We start from the raw sequence: 17,531 nt of genomic DNA, 5'->3' as shown, positions 1-17,531 counted from the left end.
TAGATATTGTTGTTTGTCTCCCCCAGGAGACAAAAGATGCATGTTTTTCGAGCTGCATGATGGCTGACCTCAGTAACTGCTCATACCTGGTGACGACTCAAGGATGGTATAGGATAGAAAATCAAGGCTGGAGAAAGTCTTTAAACTTTGAGAACCACTTTTGGGTTGCTGTCTTGATCTTTGATGATATGGCATCTAGTATGTTACTTATGGTAACTCTAAGGCTCAGGGAGCCCAGATCTCAGCATGGACCCAGAAGATATGTTTCAAATGCACTTATTTTCATATTGTCCTCTTTATTTTTTTTTTTCTTTTTTTAAATACTAAGTTCATATTACAGACAGGAGAGCTATATCAGTAAATGCTAGACTTGAATAAATACTTTTAGCAATCAGGTTACTAAAATGTAATAGGTGAAGATTATTAGAGTGGTAAATTCTAGTCAAGATATTCTTAACTGCACAAACTGATTGGGACTAGATTCCTAAACCAAGGATTTAGACAAAATCTAGCTTCAGGCTGCTGTTCAGAACCATAAGGAAGGTCATAATGTCTGGAGGCTTCCAAAGCACTTACCCAAACTTACCCAGCCACAGACAAGTATTCTCCTATCCTAGTCCTGTTACACTTAAACACTAGACATTCCTTTGCCTATCTGGTTTGTGAGGCTCAGACCACTCTATTAGGGAGGGATTGCACTAAAACCAGCTAGAGATGGTTTTAATCAAATGATCCACACGGAGTTGTTTTTCTGAAAGGATGTACAAGCAGCTCCCCTAGTTTTTGGAATATTTTCCTGACCACCAAGTTATACTATGTTGTGAGACAGAGGAGCTATACCTCCAAAACTGTTCATTTAAAATGGCCACAGCTTTCTAGCCCAGTGGTTTGTTCAGTGAGAAAGTTGCATTCCAATTCCCATTTTCAGAAATACTTAAGTAATTTATATTAAGCAGTAATTAGGAAGAGCCTGCAGCACATTTCCCCCCTTTCTTTGAGAGTATATGACAGACTCATCACATTTCTTTCTGTACTCTAATGAATATCAGGAGACAGGTGACTACATATCCATGTAGACTGAGAAGGGGCTAGAGCCCAAATAAAAACATTGAGGTCGCAAGCATTAGCTAATAGCTGTCACATGAGCATTGTTATGATGGCAATATACCTGTGCTTGTTAAAGTTTCCCTGTGGATGCTCCTAAGGACCTCAGCAGTTCTGCACCTCAAAACAAATATTCATTAGCATGGTCTTTTCAGAGAAGAGTGGATTTATGAAAAAATATGTTTGTGAAGAGTTGAAATTGTGTGTAAATTCAGACTGTGTCCAACAAACAATTTCAGCTGGAAAAGAAAAGGTGAAAAACATGATGAAAATATTGAAATATTTTAGTATTTTTAAAGGAAAATATTTGATATCAAAAATTAACCTAAAGGTTATGCTGTAATTTCATTTAACCGCTTTTTTTACCGTAAAAGTTGTTTGAAAATTAACCTAAGTTGACAAGAATGGAAGTAAGAAAGGGCTAAGAGGATTTTATTCACATATATGAGAACCAAAACAAGCTGCATAAGGTTGAAGTAAATATTTCTAGCTAATTCAAGATGGTGGTTTTGGCTTACTGTAATAAATCAGAAATCCTCAAAAAGTCAAATCATGACTTAACAAAATTTTTGCCTAAGACACTTCACAGCAAAATCCATGATTCAGCCTGATCCAGCATACATTCATGTGGTCAGGGAAAGGGCCAAACAACAGGTGGGAGGACAGACAACCTTTGCTAATGATCTAATTCTCACAGCCACAGTATAAGCCAGCACTGGGATTTATTTATTTCTCCTCAAAATGAAAATCCTGAGTATACAGAGATAGCAAAACTGGAAGAAAAGCATTTTCTTATGCTCCCTTCTGTTTTGTTCAGATACTGTCAAATAGTTATGCTCAGGTGGTGCTTTCTTTTTAAAAACTATATATTTAGAACACAAAGCCATGAAATGTTTAATACCATTCTGGAAAACCGACTTGTACAGAGTTTAATTACATTTATTATTTAACAAGCGAATGGCAAAAGTTATTTTAGGTTCCTCAGAACCTTTCAGATATTAGCAGGCTTTATAGAGATAAGAATAACAGGATTACTAGGGTTGCCAATACTATAGAGCAGAATTAAAAACTACAAAGAATATGGCTATTACTATCACTTCAGAACTATGCTACAATCTATTACGCTTTCTTGCAAGTTAATGAAATTCTTTGTCCCACAGAAAAATGATCTGCATTATAACAAAGTTATTAATGAAAATAAGTCAACCTTTTAGAAGGAATAAAAGAGGATCACTGGAAAAAAGGCAAATGTAATTCACTTATTCAACAATCATACTATTGTTTTGTAAACAACACAAATTTTTAAAAGGCTTATCACTTCATGCTCTACACAGATCTTTTGTAAAATATTGGTGCATGTATTTCTCTGAATGTCTAAATCAGTTTTTAAAAGCAAAGTTTTGCTTATAAACTGCAGTAGGAATGTAACTACAACAACTAAAAAACAGTAAGTGCTATTTCAGAAGTAACAAGTAAGGTTTATAAGCTTTAAAAATTTCTCATGCCAACAGCTGTTGTTTTTTTTTATTGTGGTTTAATATGGTTTCAGAATTCCCTTGGCTTTAAGACCAATGACTTTTTAAAGTGTTAAACATATCCGATTCTTCTTACCTTATACTGAAGGACAGGGAGATTTGTTAGAAGTTTTGTTTGTGTCACGTATTAAAAATTAAGCAATAAGGCACAATGTGGAGGAGTGATTATCTGATGATAACCCCAGCTTCCTGAAATTGCTTTATTGCAAATATAAATATATTTTAGATTGTTCATTGGATATTAAGGACATTAGCATGCTCATAGAGTTTAATTTTTCCCTTTAGAATATTAAATTCATAAGGCATTTTTTTTGTCTAAGCTATTTTTTAATGTGCAAGAAAGGACTTCCTATACTCAAGAAATACTGTAATTGGCTGGCGCATACTCCACTGGGGAGATTAATTTACAAGCACTGTACAGTTCTGCTAAAACTACTTCTCAACATTTCAAAATGTCAATAGTATATTTTCCCAGCCCTGTAAACACATTTTGATACACAATATAAACTTTAATGGTAGTTTTAAGACACCTCTGGGGGTATGGTTATTTAAGCAATAAGACACGGTAGGGTGTGAATTATGGTATAATAATTCCCTACCAACTGCATTGTTAGGCACGAGGCCAAAGGCCAAGGGACCAATGAACACACTAGGTGTGAATTATGACATCATAAGTCACACTCTGGAGTGTCTTACTGCCATTAGAGAAATATTTAAAACATGTTTTAGCACAAATACTTTATTCCTATAGTACTATATTTTAACGGAATAACCTGAAAAATCTTCCCAAGTAAAAATTTAGCCATTACATAACTGGAATTAATAACAAAATTGAAAAAAAAAAGTCTCATACCTTCTGCTATTTAGTTTGTTGTATTGCACTCTGATAACGTGCTTTAAAGAAGAGCCCCAGAAAATACATGTCTCACCCAAGTTTGCAAAAAACAGAACAAAGACCTTCTGCACGGGGTGGGGGAATAATCTGCTTTGCTCATTGTCTGGAGAGCTGGATTGCCTGAATCAGGTTTGTACTGGCTTCTCCTGTGTAGCTGAATGGATGAAACTGCTAGAAAATCTACATACCTTTTTTCCACACTTGGTTCATGCTTCCGTAATAGGGCACAATACAGACTTTGAAAGAGCAGCAAAAAGGTTCCTTAGTCCCCACTTAAGCTCCTGCAGCTGAGCCTGATCATGACTCTAACACAACTTTTAGTACAGACTGCAAATATTATAACATGCATTTATATTATTTCCCATTTTAAACTCCATTTTAAATTCCATTTGACAAATGTATTCTCTCCCCTTTGGGTACTCCCGCATTACAAGTGCAGCAATGACAACAGTGTTGTCTGGAGATACACAAGCTCACCTTACAAATAGCTAACTTGGTGACTGGTAGCAAGCTCACTGCCACAGCGGGGATTTTGGCACGATTCAAACTGGCTTCCCAGTCAGTTTTTACAACTTGCCCTAAACCTCCAGGCTGCTGTGGATTGATTGCTACCAGTTGCCAAGCCGGCTAGTGGGCGTTAGAGTTAGCAATACGATAGAGCTTATGAGAGGGCTATTTGCCAGGCCCGTTTGAGGAGCGATAAGCCTGAGGGTATGTCTGCATGTCTCAGTGCAGTGAGGTGTTCAGGATGGCTAAGCTAGCTGGGTAGATGTTGTTATGGCTATGTATAGCGACACTGTGCCATGTAGGGATAACAACTTGCATCCTGGAAGCAATGTAGTTGCAAGGTCAAGTTAATTAGCTCTTGCATCCAGCTCTAGAGCCATTTTGTTTCGCTGTCACACAGGGACCTCTGTGTCCCTGGTTACCTGAGTGAAAAGACAGAAACCACAATTTTTCCAGGCAAAGGCTCATTCTGACATGTTTAGCAAGTGAGAGTTGTACCCTGCATAACCTCACAGTGGTTAGCTGCCCCTCCTGGATAAAGTCATGATCTATGGCCATTTACATCAGCTGAAGGCAAGATTGAGAGTCTGGAGTCCCTGTTTCTCCATGAAATAGAAATGGGAATCTTACAGAGAGGACTTCTGTGAAGCTAACAGTGGTAACAAAAAAAAATTCTGAGTTAGCTGGTGTCTCCCGTTCCTTGTCCACTCAAAATGTCTATTTTTAATCTCCAGCAAGAGAAGACACTTAATTCTGCTTACAGCTTGATGATACTCATGGGAACAATTTGGGTTTTCCTGCTTCCCTGTGAAAACAAACAAACAAGCATGTGATTGCTTTTTGCCATTCAGCCTGCTTGAAGCTTCTATTAAACATAATGGGAAAACCTACATCTCTAAGCAGGTTTTCCCTCCTTTCCCAGCAACTTCCAAACAAGGGTGAGCTCACTTTTTTAAACCTAGCTTACATTTGAAAATATTAGTTTTACATCCAGAAGCACTTTTTCCTGGATCCCAATAGGAATGGGGCAAACAGCCAAGAAAAGTGTTTCACACTGGCTCTACATACTCCAGAAACTTAAAATAAGCAGCCCCTGACAAAATACCTGTGTATATGTATAAATTACACTTTTTAGTGGCAAAGTAGTATTTCAAAGACTGCTGAGCAGTAGCTAACAGGTTTCCAGCAACATGTTTTTTCATAAATTGACATTACTGCTCAGAACTCATGTTCAGCAACTAGAATGCTCCAATTTCTGAAACCATTTTATTACATAAAATTTGAGGTATAAATGCATCACACTACCACCATAAAGACATAATCCTTTGATAGACCCATCTCTATAAAGCCTTCTGGCTTGTAACAGTAAATCACAGCCCTATTTTCATACCTCATTACCATTATGTATCTTTCCACTGACACCTGACCTTATGCATAATCAGGTATGAATTTCAAACCATACTTATAATTTAAATGAGTGCCTCATTATTTTACATAAGCCAGAATGAAATAAGATTTGAGATGTAACTGCAGAATCCACAGTTCACACATTCAGAAACACAGGTCCACTGAAAAGAAGTCATGCTCTCTAATTTGTGACTGTGAACAGCATCAAATGACACCCGCATATAGGAGCTCTGCAAGAATTTCAGGATTGAATTTTAGAAAGGATATTGCCAGTTCTGAAAAAAACAACACAGTGCTGAAACTGTTTGGTATGCTGTTAAAGATAAACTATGACAGAAAAATGCGAGTACTGAATTTATTACCTGTATTTTGAAGAAAGAACGACAGCACCAATTGCATAAAGTTATAAAACACCAGTAATAAACATGTAAATAAACTTCAGGTTTGCAACGCCAATAGAACACAGACATCTACAAAGAAATATATATATGTATACATGTAATATAATAAACCCATTCATTAAGGAACAAGAAACATCATATTTTTGTACTGTATAAAACAGCTGTACAGTGTGCACACAGACTTTCCTGATCTCTCTAAAATGCCTGTCAGTCACTTCTCCCCATCATCATTTGCTTAACATGGTTTATTCATTGTTCATGGGAGAACTCTAAGTGACTGTCTTGTACTTTTAAACTAAGTAGTTATAGTGCAGCTTGTCTCCATATATATATATATATATACACACACATACATATATATACTCACAGATGCACACATATATGTATATGTGTGTATATATATATGAAAGGAACAAACACACACATGTACACACACACATGACAGATCTAAATAGCTCCTCCATCCTGTGCTCTTGAACGAGTGCTTATAAAAAACCCCTGCACACTTTGTGGAGGGAAGAAAACTTGCTGATTGTGCAGATTGAAGTCATTAGATGGTTTCATTCCTAACAGTCTGCAAACACACACATCTGAATCACATGGTGGTATCCCATATGCCTGAAGAGAGTCTGTTGCAGGAGGTATCTTCTACCTTCTTCAGCAGCGTTGGCTTTTTACAAGGGGGTGGAGGCGGGGCTGTGATTCTTTGCTCAGTATTGTGCAAGATTTGCTGCCAGTCTTCTCTCTCTTCACACAGCTTTCTCCTCCAATCTAGAAGCTCTTGCAAAGCCACACTCTCATTCTCTGAAAGTCTAAGCTGATGAATAACCTGTTAGTGAGAAGGAAATAATAATAACAAAAAAGGTGGATAAAGTTAATTCTCCTGGCAGTGTAAAACTGCAACGGCCATGTTGAATGATACTTCAGATACTCTTCTGTCTTGGATGTAAACCTGTGGGCAGGGAAGATTCAAGTCCCATTTTCTTATCTCCTTTGTAAAGCGCTCAGTGACATTTATAAACAACGACTTGCAGTGAAATCACCTTCCCTTGAACTTGTGAGAGGCATTTTATACTGCCGTGCCCCATGTGAGGAGGGAATCACCTTCTGCTCTCCATCCGTTATTTGCAAAGGGCACTATGGAGCATTGTAAGCTTATCTACACATTCTAGTAGGTTGATGAACAGTAATCCTGAGACTGCTACAGTGTGACCTGGCTTACCCATGTTAAATGGTGAGTGGCTGTGAGTGCCCCCATTCTAATATTTACAGGTAAAGAAATAGAAAGATGCATGTGAGGAAACACTCAAGTTCTACACTTTTGCTGAGGGAAAGCTGCTCTCATTTGTACTACAGCTGAAAGAAAACAGGTCAAACAATGGTGTTAATAATTTGAAGCAACTTTCTCCTCCAAAAGGGTTTGAAACTTTGTTCTTAACTCACTGCCCCCACTCTGCATTCTTTACACTGAAAATAAAGAAAATTCATGATTTAGAATTGGCTTTTTTCAATCTCATGTCTGAAAGTCGTGGAACTGAAGTTGTATGAAGCAGGTGCCAAAAATGAAACAAATGGAAAGAACTCCCTTATGTCAGCAAAGGGTACATGAAAACAATAATGAGTTGCCCATATTTCTAACAACTTGTTGTTAGAAACATAAATCTGTTGTCATATAATACTGTTATACTCACAAAATACTCTTTATCACAGAGCAAATAGCAGCTGCAAGAGTAGCAAGGTTTTGCCCCTAAATGTGAATACCCAAATAGCCATAAAGAAACTATAACCTGTTTTGCTGCTTAGAATTAATAATGCTACTTGTCACAGATAGGTGTCATCCTTAGAACCAGGGGCTGGCCCTTGTCTTCAGAGAATACATTAATAACTTAAAATGTAGTTTCTGTTGCCCTGAAACTATTTATAAATCCATCTTGAAGTAGCCAAACAGTTCTGTACTAGATTCATATCCACCTAGAAGGTATGTTTCCCTCCCATTTAAGTTTTCTGTTCCAACGATTATTTATTTTGTTTAAGTCAGTTTGAAGCCCTCATGACAGCCCAAGACCATGAAGCTATAAAGTCCATCCCACCATCCTTTAAGACCTACTTAGTACCTATGCAGTACAGCAGCACCTAGAGCAGGTACTGAGAGCTGTTCACTTGGGGGTATTCTGTAGCAGAAAGGGCCTATCTAGGGAATATGAACCAAACCCACCGTAACAGCTGATGGCCCATGGCCCTTACCTTCCTTCTTAAGGACCTCAGAGGGGCACCTATAAGAGGCACCTACGACACGACTAAAATGCCCATGCTGCACCTCACACAACGGGCTCATGTGAGAACTATGGCTATTCTTGTCAAGGCTGCATTTATACTCCTTGTCATAACAAGTGATGACTGCATGTTAGTTACCATGATAAAGGAATTGATGTGCAGATCCCTTAAATGCTCATGAGACAGTATGCATGTGGTCGGTTCCAGTTGCAAGGAGGGCTGAGTAACATGAAGGGCATTTTTGTCACCAATGGGCAATGAGGTTCCTGGGGTAGAAGACTCTGCTATTGCCTGTGGCTCCTGCTGTTCCTTCATGGAGTAGCAGGTACCTGGGTACAGACACTGTGCTTCATACGTGTCCTATGCAAGTCAGACCTTTCACATGTGCTGTCAGAGAAGGAATGAGTCCTTACATGGAGATGCCTGAAGATCAATGGGAATCTGCTTAATTTCTGGTTGGTTCATACTCCAAAGAGAAATGCATTAACCTATATAATGTCTTAATATTGTCTTATTATAATTTCAAATACAGTTGTAAATTCTGAATTTTAAGAAAAAAAGGAGAAAAATTGAAAGTTTTAGAAAGACTTCATTAGAGTATATTTTGGTGCCATCCCAACTGCATACCAATATGAAATCAAAAAACCTCTTTGCTTTTATGTTCACACAAAATGCAACAGGGCAACTCAGCAACTCAAAGGAAAAATAAATGTTTCACAGATATTTTTAGAGGGATATCAGAGACTTCTTGTTTCTTTTTTTTTTTTTTTTTTTTTTTTTTCCCCAGTGTAGGTAGGAAAGATTAGAACACAAAGGAAAAGTTCATAATTGGAAACAACTTATGAAAGACAGGTGAGGTGGTTTCATCCTATAGAACAGGTGTATAGTTTGGGAGGCGCTGCAGCTTACTGTGGCAAATTTCCATATAGAGCTTTGTGGGTTTAAATTATGGGCATAACCCAGTTTAGAAAACAGGTAGATTGGAATTCATTCTTCCCAATTTAGACACCTTATTTGCGTCTAAATTTTAGGCACTTCATGAACCTGTATTAGACACACTTCTCAGAGAGGTGCTGGAACATACAAAAAGCAAGCTGTGTTAGACTGTCATTGCAATAGTTTCATATGAAAGAGTTTCAGAGATAAATAACCAAAGGCATGCCTGAACACTAGTAGATAAGCATACTTATAAGAAATCACATTTTGAAACTGTGTTATTGGATGTTCTCAGGTGACAAAAGTTTGATAGCATGGCGCTAATGAAGTATGGAGGAATTTTCAGTTTTGAAAAACAGAAAGTATTTGAATAGAGACAGTGCCACTGCTATTCCAAGAAACATACCGGCACACAGGTGCAGGGTGAAGAGTGAATATATTTTGCCTGGGCAAGGCAATTGACAAATGTATCCTATTTATAGCTTCTAGGCACTGAAGAAGCTTAATTATCCTGACCCTGCTTATGCAAGCTGAAAATCAATGTTGGGTCAGCAGTTTCACTATAGAGCTCACTTTCCAGTGCGTAGTGGACAAATGTTGGTTCAGTCCACAAATAAGTGTACAACTTTTATTGTATTTTTTAAACAAGGATGGAAAAATATCTCAAATCTTTATTCATTATGAGACTGATCTGGTAAGTAATCTGAACAAAGTTTACATTTCAACCTGGATGAAGGACATGTGATAGAAGTGCAGTGGAAATGAAATGGGGGAAAATGCATAAGAAATGGCAGAGCTTTAAATGAATCAATTAATTGAATTAGATCTATTTGAATAACATGATATCTATTCTCTTCCATTCACGGTTAGACCTGTGACAAACTAAAGATTTATTATATGTATTCAATATAGAAAAGATTTGCTGAATAATTTTACATGAAGCACAATGTAAAACAGCAAGCTATGTTTCTTCATTATTATTCTATATCCCCATCAAGTATTTTGTGAAGGGTCAGTGAGGTGTGCAAGAAGTAATTACTTTAAGACTACTGATCTTTTCAATGGACACTGAACAAACAACTTCAGCCTTTAAGAAGTAGAGATGGTACCAACTGTAGACCAGGATTTTCCTACTCAAAGTCAATGGCCAATCAGACATGGGCAACACAGCATTTGGGCTAGACCCACAAAAACATATAGCATTTGAATATCTAGCATTTAACAGCCCTGCATCTGGTGGAAACACCATCCTTGTGTTTGGTATCTGGAGTCCTTACTGAACAAATAAGAAAAGCTGAAGTGTCAAAAACAGTGACGCACCAGAGAAGAGCATGTGGAGTTACCAAAGATATTCATTGGAAACTGCAATGGATTGAAGCAGTTAAACAAGACATGCATGGGAGGACTTTCACCATTATCTACAGGTTACAGCATATTGGGAAATCAGAAGATATGGATTTGACTTCTCTCAGGTTGAGGAAGAGACTGAGTTCCCACATGCTGTGAGGACACTGTGACTACAAGAGGTGGAGTCTGAGTGCAAGGATGAAGGACTTTGGCTCCTGTGCTTTGAGCTGTCCATCTGTGCTAAATATGCTAAAGCAAATCCTTCACACTGAGTCCCTTGTGGTTTTAGTGCACAAGTGGTAGTTGAGACAGAGCACTTTGGTTGTAAGCTGGCAACCATGAAAATCTTAAAACACAATTTTGCCTGCTAAGTTATACACATTTAAGTATTGCATAGGCACTGGAGAATAAGCTCCTGCATTGCCTTTTGGATTTAGGCTTCTAAATTCTGCCTGTTTCACTTTACAGCCTGAAGCAGACATACTGGATTTCAACTTTGTCTTAGAATCAAGATGAGCTTCTATAAGATAAATCAATCAATTATTTTAATTATAGCCTTATTTCTTAGGCTAGTTAAAAAATTCAGCAAGTTTTTAATTATGGAAAGTTTAAGGTTTCCCATTTTTAAATAATTTGTGTCAAAAGGTATGCCAGATAAAAAGATTAACAGGTCCATTTCTACATTAAAAGATCAAATGCTATGACTTTACAGAGGATATTTTGTAATGTTCAGAAGTAACAAAGAATTTATATTGTCTATTTGTGTGTCAAATGTAAGACAGTCTTACTCATCAAGCTATGGCTAAAGGACTTATTAAACTGTCTGCCAAACAGAGAGTTATTAATTTGCATTAGTAGATTCTTTTGAGTATTTCACCTCATTTTGCTCTCTCTTGGACCAAATGTAGAGTTTACTTTTTCAAAAGTATGTGTATTGTACTCTTGTAATTTTTTTGGTCATTTATAATTGCATTGATTTTTCTACTACTATTCACCAGAAAATGAAAAGCAGTATTTAATTACTTCTTGGATGTTAAAACAAACAAATAATTTTATTTGCACAAAATGTGTTTTTAGTTGCCTCTGCAAGTTTTCATAAAATCCCTGAATATAGACATAAAAGCACAACAGAAAACAGATTTTTAAATCACAACACAATTTAAGGACATGTATAGTGTATAAACCTGTGCTTCTGAGACATTTTCATGAGGTAGCTAGTCCATATTTCCCCTTCAGAGGAATATTGGCAATTATTTTCATTAATAGATTTGTCAGTTTTGGTGCTTTAAAGTCTGTAGATGGTCACAACTAATTGTTACAGCATTATAATGTTTTTTTTCCACTAGTGTTTTAAATTGTTAGCATAGTTGAGGTCCCATCATGGAATCCATGGGAGACTGAGTCTAGAACAGCAATGATTTTTACCTTTCTAAAATTTGATCAGGATCGAAAGTGAATTATGCAATAAATGTAAAATGTTGATGATAAATTATCATAATTGTCTTAGAAATGGAACTGCCTTGACAAAACCCATGTTTTTAGTCTTTTTCCAGTTTGTAGGCTGCCTAAATATGTAAGCAGAACAAATTTCAGCCAATAGGTAACTCACAGTTACATTTATTAGAGCCCTGAAAAGTAGTGCACAAACCCCAGTGAGTCTCCTGCAGATCATCAGTTTTAAACTCAGAAGTGATCAGGATGTTCTCATCTCTCATTTCAAAATTAAAGACACAATTTCATTCAGTAATTCTGAAAATAATTCCTACTGTATGCGATTATTAGCAAGACCAACAAATTTTGATTCAATCTGTGACAGGCATGTGTCTCTCACAAAAACATTTCTAACTCGTTTTAATGGCGTCATCTTTCTCTGTTTTCTTTTTGTATCTGATAAGCCCCTACACTGACTGCTTCCAAATGTGCTGTCACATCTTTTTTCCAAACAGGACAGGCACACTGCAACCTCTGAAAAAATCCTGCCCCTTCAGATTCAAACAGATACATTTGTTTTTTTCTGTTACAAAAAAGCATAAATCAGGAAAGGAATGCTTTTCCACCAGTTCTTGAATCAAGGAAAAAAAAAATCTATCAGCCTACACTTTATTTACCAGCACAATACTCATTTAAAGATACAAGGAGAAAGCACACAGTAAACCAAGGGTGTGCTAAGAAGCCGAGGCAAGCATTCAACATAAATCAAATCAATATGTAAATTTGTGTTTGATTGGGAAACTTGCATTGGCCATGTAAGACCCCAGCAGGGAGTAGAGAGCAGCTATGATAAATGAGTTTACATGCTTCTAAATTCCAATTAAAAATCTTCAAATATGAACGTACCACTGGGATCCAAGCTGATTCATGTGATTGTCTTGTGAATGCTGGGACATGCATTTTTTCACAGATGCAGACCCACTGGATGTAATAACTTGATATGTGATATGCAACAATAAAGTAATTTTAGTTAGTCATTCTTTTAAACTGCTGATGATTTTTCTTTGTGTTGGAGCAATCTTACAATCTCCAAAAATAAAACTCTCCAAGTGGATGGCAAATGGGTTTATTGGAAAGGAGAAAATGGCAAAGATGACAGGTGCTCTGTCTGGTGCAAATCTGGATTGCTCTGGTGGAGGTATGCCAGCTTAAATACAGCTAAACATGAGATCCATATCTGATATATATATTGCATCTGCTTTGTTCTAAACATGAAAATATTTTTTAGCTCAGTTAAAATGTCTTATTACATCAAAAGAATAATACACCTTTAGAATCGGTGTTATATAGATACATACCAAAGGAAGTTACAGCTTTGCCGATACTGAAAAATTGGGGGTAATCTTAAAAGTTACTTCGTGTTTAAAATAAAACTGAAAAGGGATTGCATTTCTGAACAAAATTGATCACCACAAGAGTCAGGAAGAAATGCTTTCCCTTCTGACAAGCATTTTCAACTATCTGGATTTTTTGAGGAACAGATTTAATTTTCTTCCAAACATCAGTTGCATGATGATGCTGGAAGGAGGATATGCTGATGTCAGTGACCACGCAGGCACAGGTGTCTTTGGTTGCCCAGTCAGCCCTCTGCTATCACACGGCATTTGGAAAACTCTCAAGCTTCATCCTAAAAAAATTAATTCCTCTCTTTGCCTTGGTTTGGCTTTCTGAAAGGATTTTCCAGAAAAATTCATGGAAGAAAAGTCCACTAAGGATTGCTAGCTACAAAATGAACTCTGCCTCCAGAAGGCCCTTCCTCGCTGACTGCTGGAAACTGAGCTATCACACTGGCTTTTAAAAGAGGCACCTCGCACCTCTCTGTTTTCCCTAGGCAGCGGCACCTTCTCGATTTTGTCACAAAGAGACTCCTGGGCTACACACACTTCTAGTGTGCCTCAGAGTTCTGACTGCAATTTTATTTCTGGTCTAAGTTGTCTGACTTTCTCGCATACTCTTGGGGTTTTCTGTTTGTTTGGGTTTTTTGTTTGTTTGTTTGTTTTGTTTTGTTTTGTTTTGTTTTGTTGTTGGGTTTTGTTTGTTTGTTTGTTTGTTTGGGTTTTTTTGCCTGGGAAGGAGGGTGGATTTTGGTGATTTTTAAAAAATTTTTTGCAGGAATACATTTCAGTTGCAAAAGTAGGGCTTGGTCTTCCATACTTTTGTACCTTTCCCTCAGTGAAGTAGTACTATGCCTGGGACCACAACATTCTCATTAATCAGGTTAACCATCTTCCACATAGCTTGGAGATATGTCAGCAATCAAAGAAAGATATTATATCTTTGCAAAATCAAATCAGTGTACAAACCCTGAGTATAGCTGTAACGTGTAAGCTGGCAGAAAGTATTAGAACAAGGTAGGCAATGTTCAGTAATATATGACAGCATACATGTCAGGCACTGATTGCCTGAGCTGGGAATACAGTTGGACAAGCCTAAACATTCAAAACAGGGGTATATTTTATTTACTTATTTGGATCTTGTGGATTATTTGTTTTGGCCGAGTTTCTTTCAACTCTAGAGTTCTGATACCAACTACAAAATGACACCTTCCCAATATTGAAATATGTTGGCTTTTTTTTTTCTCTAAGGTAGTATTTCTCTTTTCAGATAAACTGACTACACAATGGTCTTAAAACCTTCAGAGCATCCTCCTAATTCGCCTCTGATGCTTGAGAAGAAGATTGTGTTCCAGACAGCAACTGTGCCTTTCTCAACATGAGCTCTGAAAACAAATTGTTTATCATAGAGGTCTTCAGAATAGCTGACCTAACAATGCTGATGCCAGTTTGTACATAATCTCACCAAAAAATATCTGAAAAAGTGAATCATGTTGCTACTTAATTGATCACTGCTGCTTTGTGGTATTAATGGAGATATTCTACCGGATCAGTTAGAGACCAGGTTTGCCACAATGCTTCTGAAACAATTACAAAAACAGTCATGAACTCATATTTGCTAATGTTGTGTATCATACTTTCTCGTATAATAACACTACATGTATGGTAAAACAACATTAGAAGCAAACACCACTTAAATTTCTGGTCTGTTAGCAGTCTAAATCTCTGCTGATCTACATGTATATGTCAGTGTGTGACAGCAAGAGAATGAAGGGCAGAGGGACCAAGTGATTCTCTCTCACACCAGGCACTTATGACTAAGGCAGAAGTGAAGTCACCCCTCACAGGCGCTCTAGTGGGGTAGTGGACCACACTCGCATTGAACTCAAATTTGAAGCAGGCTTTTAAGGTGACCTGTTGGCCATTGTGGAAGCCCAAAGGGAATAACTGCACACTTTAGGCAAACACCTGAGATTAGGAAGGGCACAGGGATGCTCAGGAGGTTTTGTTCCCTTCTCCTCAACAATCACAGCCTTCCACCAGGGGAAAATGTAATGAGGATGAAGCAGTGGAGACAGAAAAGGGGCCTCAAATGCATAGCAAGCTGACTGTGGCATCTACTGGTTCAAAGAGGAGAATTTGCACTTTCCCTTTGGAGGTCACAGCAGACAGACCTAGGACATACTTGCTGAGGAGAGGGGCATCAGCCCTCCAAAAGCTCTAGATACAGAAACAAGATATTGCACCTACTGATGAATTTATACTAAGAATACCTTTTAATCTACAAGGCACATTTTTGACTGTTAAGTCTTCTAAAAATAAAGCCGCACTCTGTTATAAGACCTGATTTTTGTCTCTACGTGACATTACAAAGAGAATTTGACATTACTGTCAAAACAATAAACAAAACACAATTCAGGGGATATACTGATTCATATCAATGATAAATGTATAACATTCTATGTCCTCTCTTGGCTGTTATGTGTTTACAAAGGCGTAAGTGATTTTTTATTACACCAGACTTGTTTGATTGCCACATTTTGCTTCAAAGATGATCAAAGATTACTTCCAGCTAATAGGCAAACATGACAGACATTAATAATGAATGTTAGAGCCCAATGTTTAGAACTGTGACAATGGGCGGGGGGTAGCAACACATTGCATTCTTGACTATTCATTTTTTTAAACTTTTGAACAGTCAACAAAAGAAGTGATTGGCAACAAATATTAAATCAAGTAGGAACAAAGAAGGCCCTTGAGACTATAATGAATATGCAGCTCTTTCTGAGGGAAGAGACTGCTGAAAGCAGTGCGATTTCATAAAATAAGAGCTATGGCTTAAGCTATAATGAAACAATAAATACATTCTTCACGAATATGAAAAGACATTTCCAATTTTTCATGTGAGATGTTGGCTCTTATATTACTGCAATCTGCCAACTTGCACTATAGGGTTTAAACAAAATAGAAGAGACAAGACTGCAGATTTTTTAATATAACAATATGTGAAAAAATAACCATCATTTTTTATCATACCTCCTTGAGCACGTGACAGATAAAACATGTTTCAGAAGTGGGTAACCAAAATCTTACACCAGGGTGTATTCCGTGTCTGATATTACTTAACTTACTAGGATGGCAAGTTGCTTGCTTATTTGTGTCTTGTTCTGGGAGTATTTCCATAGGATGCTGAACACGTGTGACATCACCTGATTATAAATAAGCCAACATCCAGCCATTAGGAAGCTAAACTGCACAAAGAGGCTTTGCAGATTTCAATGAGAAAATTTCTACCTTTCTTCTCAGATGGATGAATCTTCACAAGACTTTGATTGTGAACCAACTTGCATAGAAAGCAACCCTATAAATGTAGGTGGATTATTACAATTATTTTTATTTTCTGGAACATAAAAGATCTCACTGATATGTGTATGAATATGAATATCACACCTGGAACATCACACAGATTTTCTACTTTTTTAGTCCCTCTCTCTTTTTATTCCACCACCTTGTGCTCTGTCCTTGGTTCTTTCCCTCCTGGTTTTTTATATTTCTTTTAGTTGTTTTTCTCACTTCTTGAGTTCTCCCTCCCCCTAGCTCTTCCTTCTTTCCTCTTTCTAAATCCTCTATTCTGTTTTATTATTTACCTTCTCTCTCAGTCATTTTATTCTTCCTCCAACCTTACTTCTCTGAATCATCCTTTAGCTGGTGCCTGTTTTTCTCCCCACTCCCGCCCCACACACACGCTTATTATCACTCTAGTCTTTAATCTGCCCCTCACTTCCCATCTGTTCATTATCTCCAGGTTGTCCATCTCATCCTGTTACAGACAGACCATGTTGCTTCTTGCTGCCCACATAAGAAACGAGGAGTTTTTTAGCTGGCCTGCTTTTCTTCATTCCACTGTATCTTTCTCACACCACATCCCACTTTGTAGTGAATGTTAATAACAACTTTAAAATATTTTTACCAAAAATAAAAAAAAATACAGGCCTGGTTCTGTGAAAAAGAAGATGACAGGGCCGCTTAGCTTTTGTGTGATTTCATCTTGCTGCTGTTGCTGACATTCCAAAGAACTTATGTATTTCAACAGTCTTAATGCTTCATCTTTTAAACATACACACTCACAGGAGCTATTGAGAACAGAGGAAGCAATAAATACATTCTGGAGAAGAGAGCCCGTTGGATTGGCTAAGGAACTGAGAAATGCTTTGTGTAAGAGGAAAAATTGCACAGAGGTAGTATTTTATAAAGCTTTTTTATTTTAGAGGAGGTTTTGAGTTTTAGACCCTGCTAAGCA

At 37.3% G+C, this 17,531-nt stretch overlaps 1 protein-coding gene across 1 annotated transcript in view; it reads right to left on the bottom strand.

The window, feature by feature from the left end:
- Positions 1 to 6,444: 6,444 nt before the first annotated feature.
- MYO16 (myosin XVI) overlaps positions 6,445 to 17,531 on the bottom strand; it is a 299,406-nt gene continuing 288,319 nt past the window's right edge. Inside the window, exon 34 of the mRNA XM_086482083.1 lies at positions 6,445 to 6,678. Within this exon, the coding sequence (XP_086338209.1) occupies positions 6,445 to 6,678 (234 nt within the window). The remainder of the gene's footprint in view (positions 6,679 to 17,531) is intronic.

The sequence above is a fragment of the Leptosomus discolor genome, chromosome 1 (genome assembly GCF_034619465.1).
Source record: "Leptosomus discolor isolate bLepDis1 chromosome 1, bLepDis1.hap2, whole genome shotgun sequence".
Taxonomy (NCBI): domain Eukaryota; kingdom Metazoa; phylum Chordata; class Aves; order Leptosomiformes; family Leptosomidae; genus Leptosomus; species Leptosomus discolor.
Note: the sequence above shows the minus strand (reverse complement) of the source record. Positions and strands in the feature narration are given on the sequence as shown.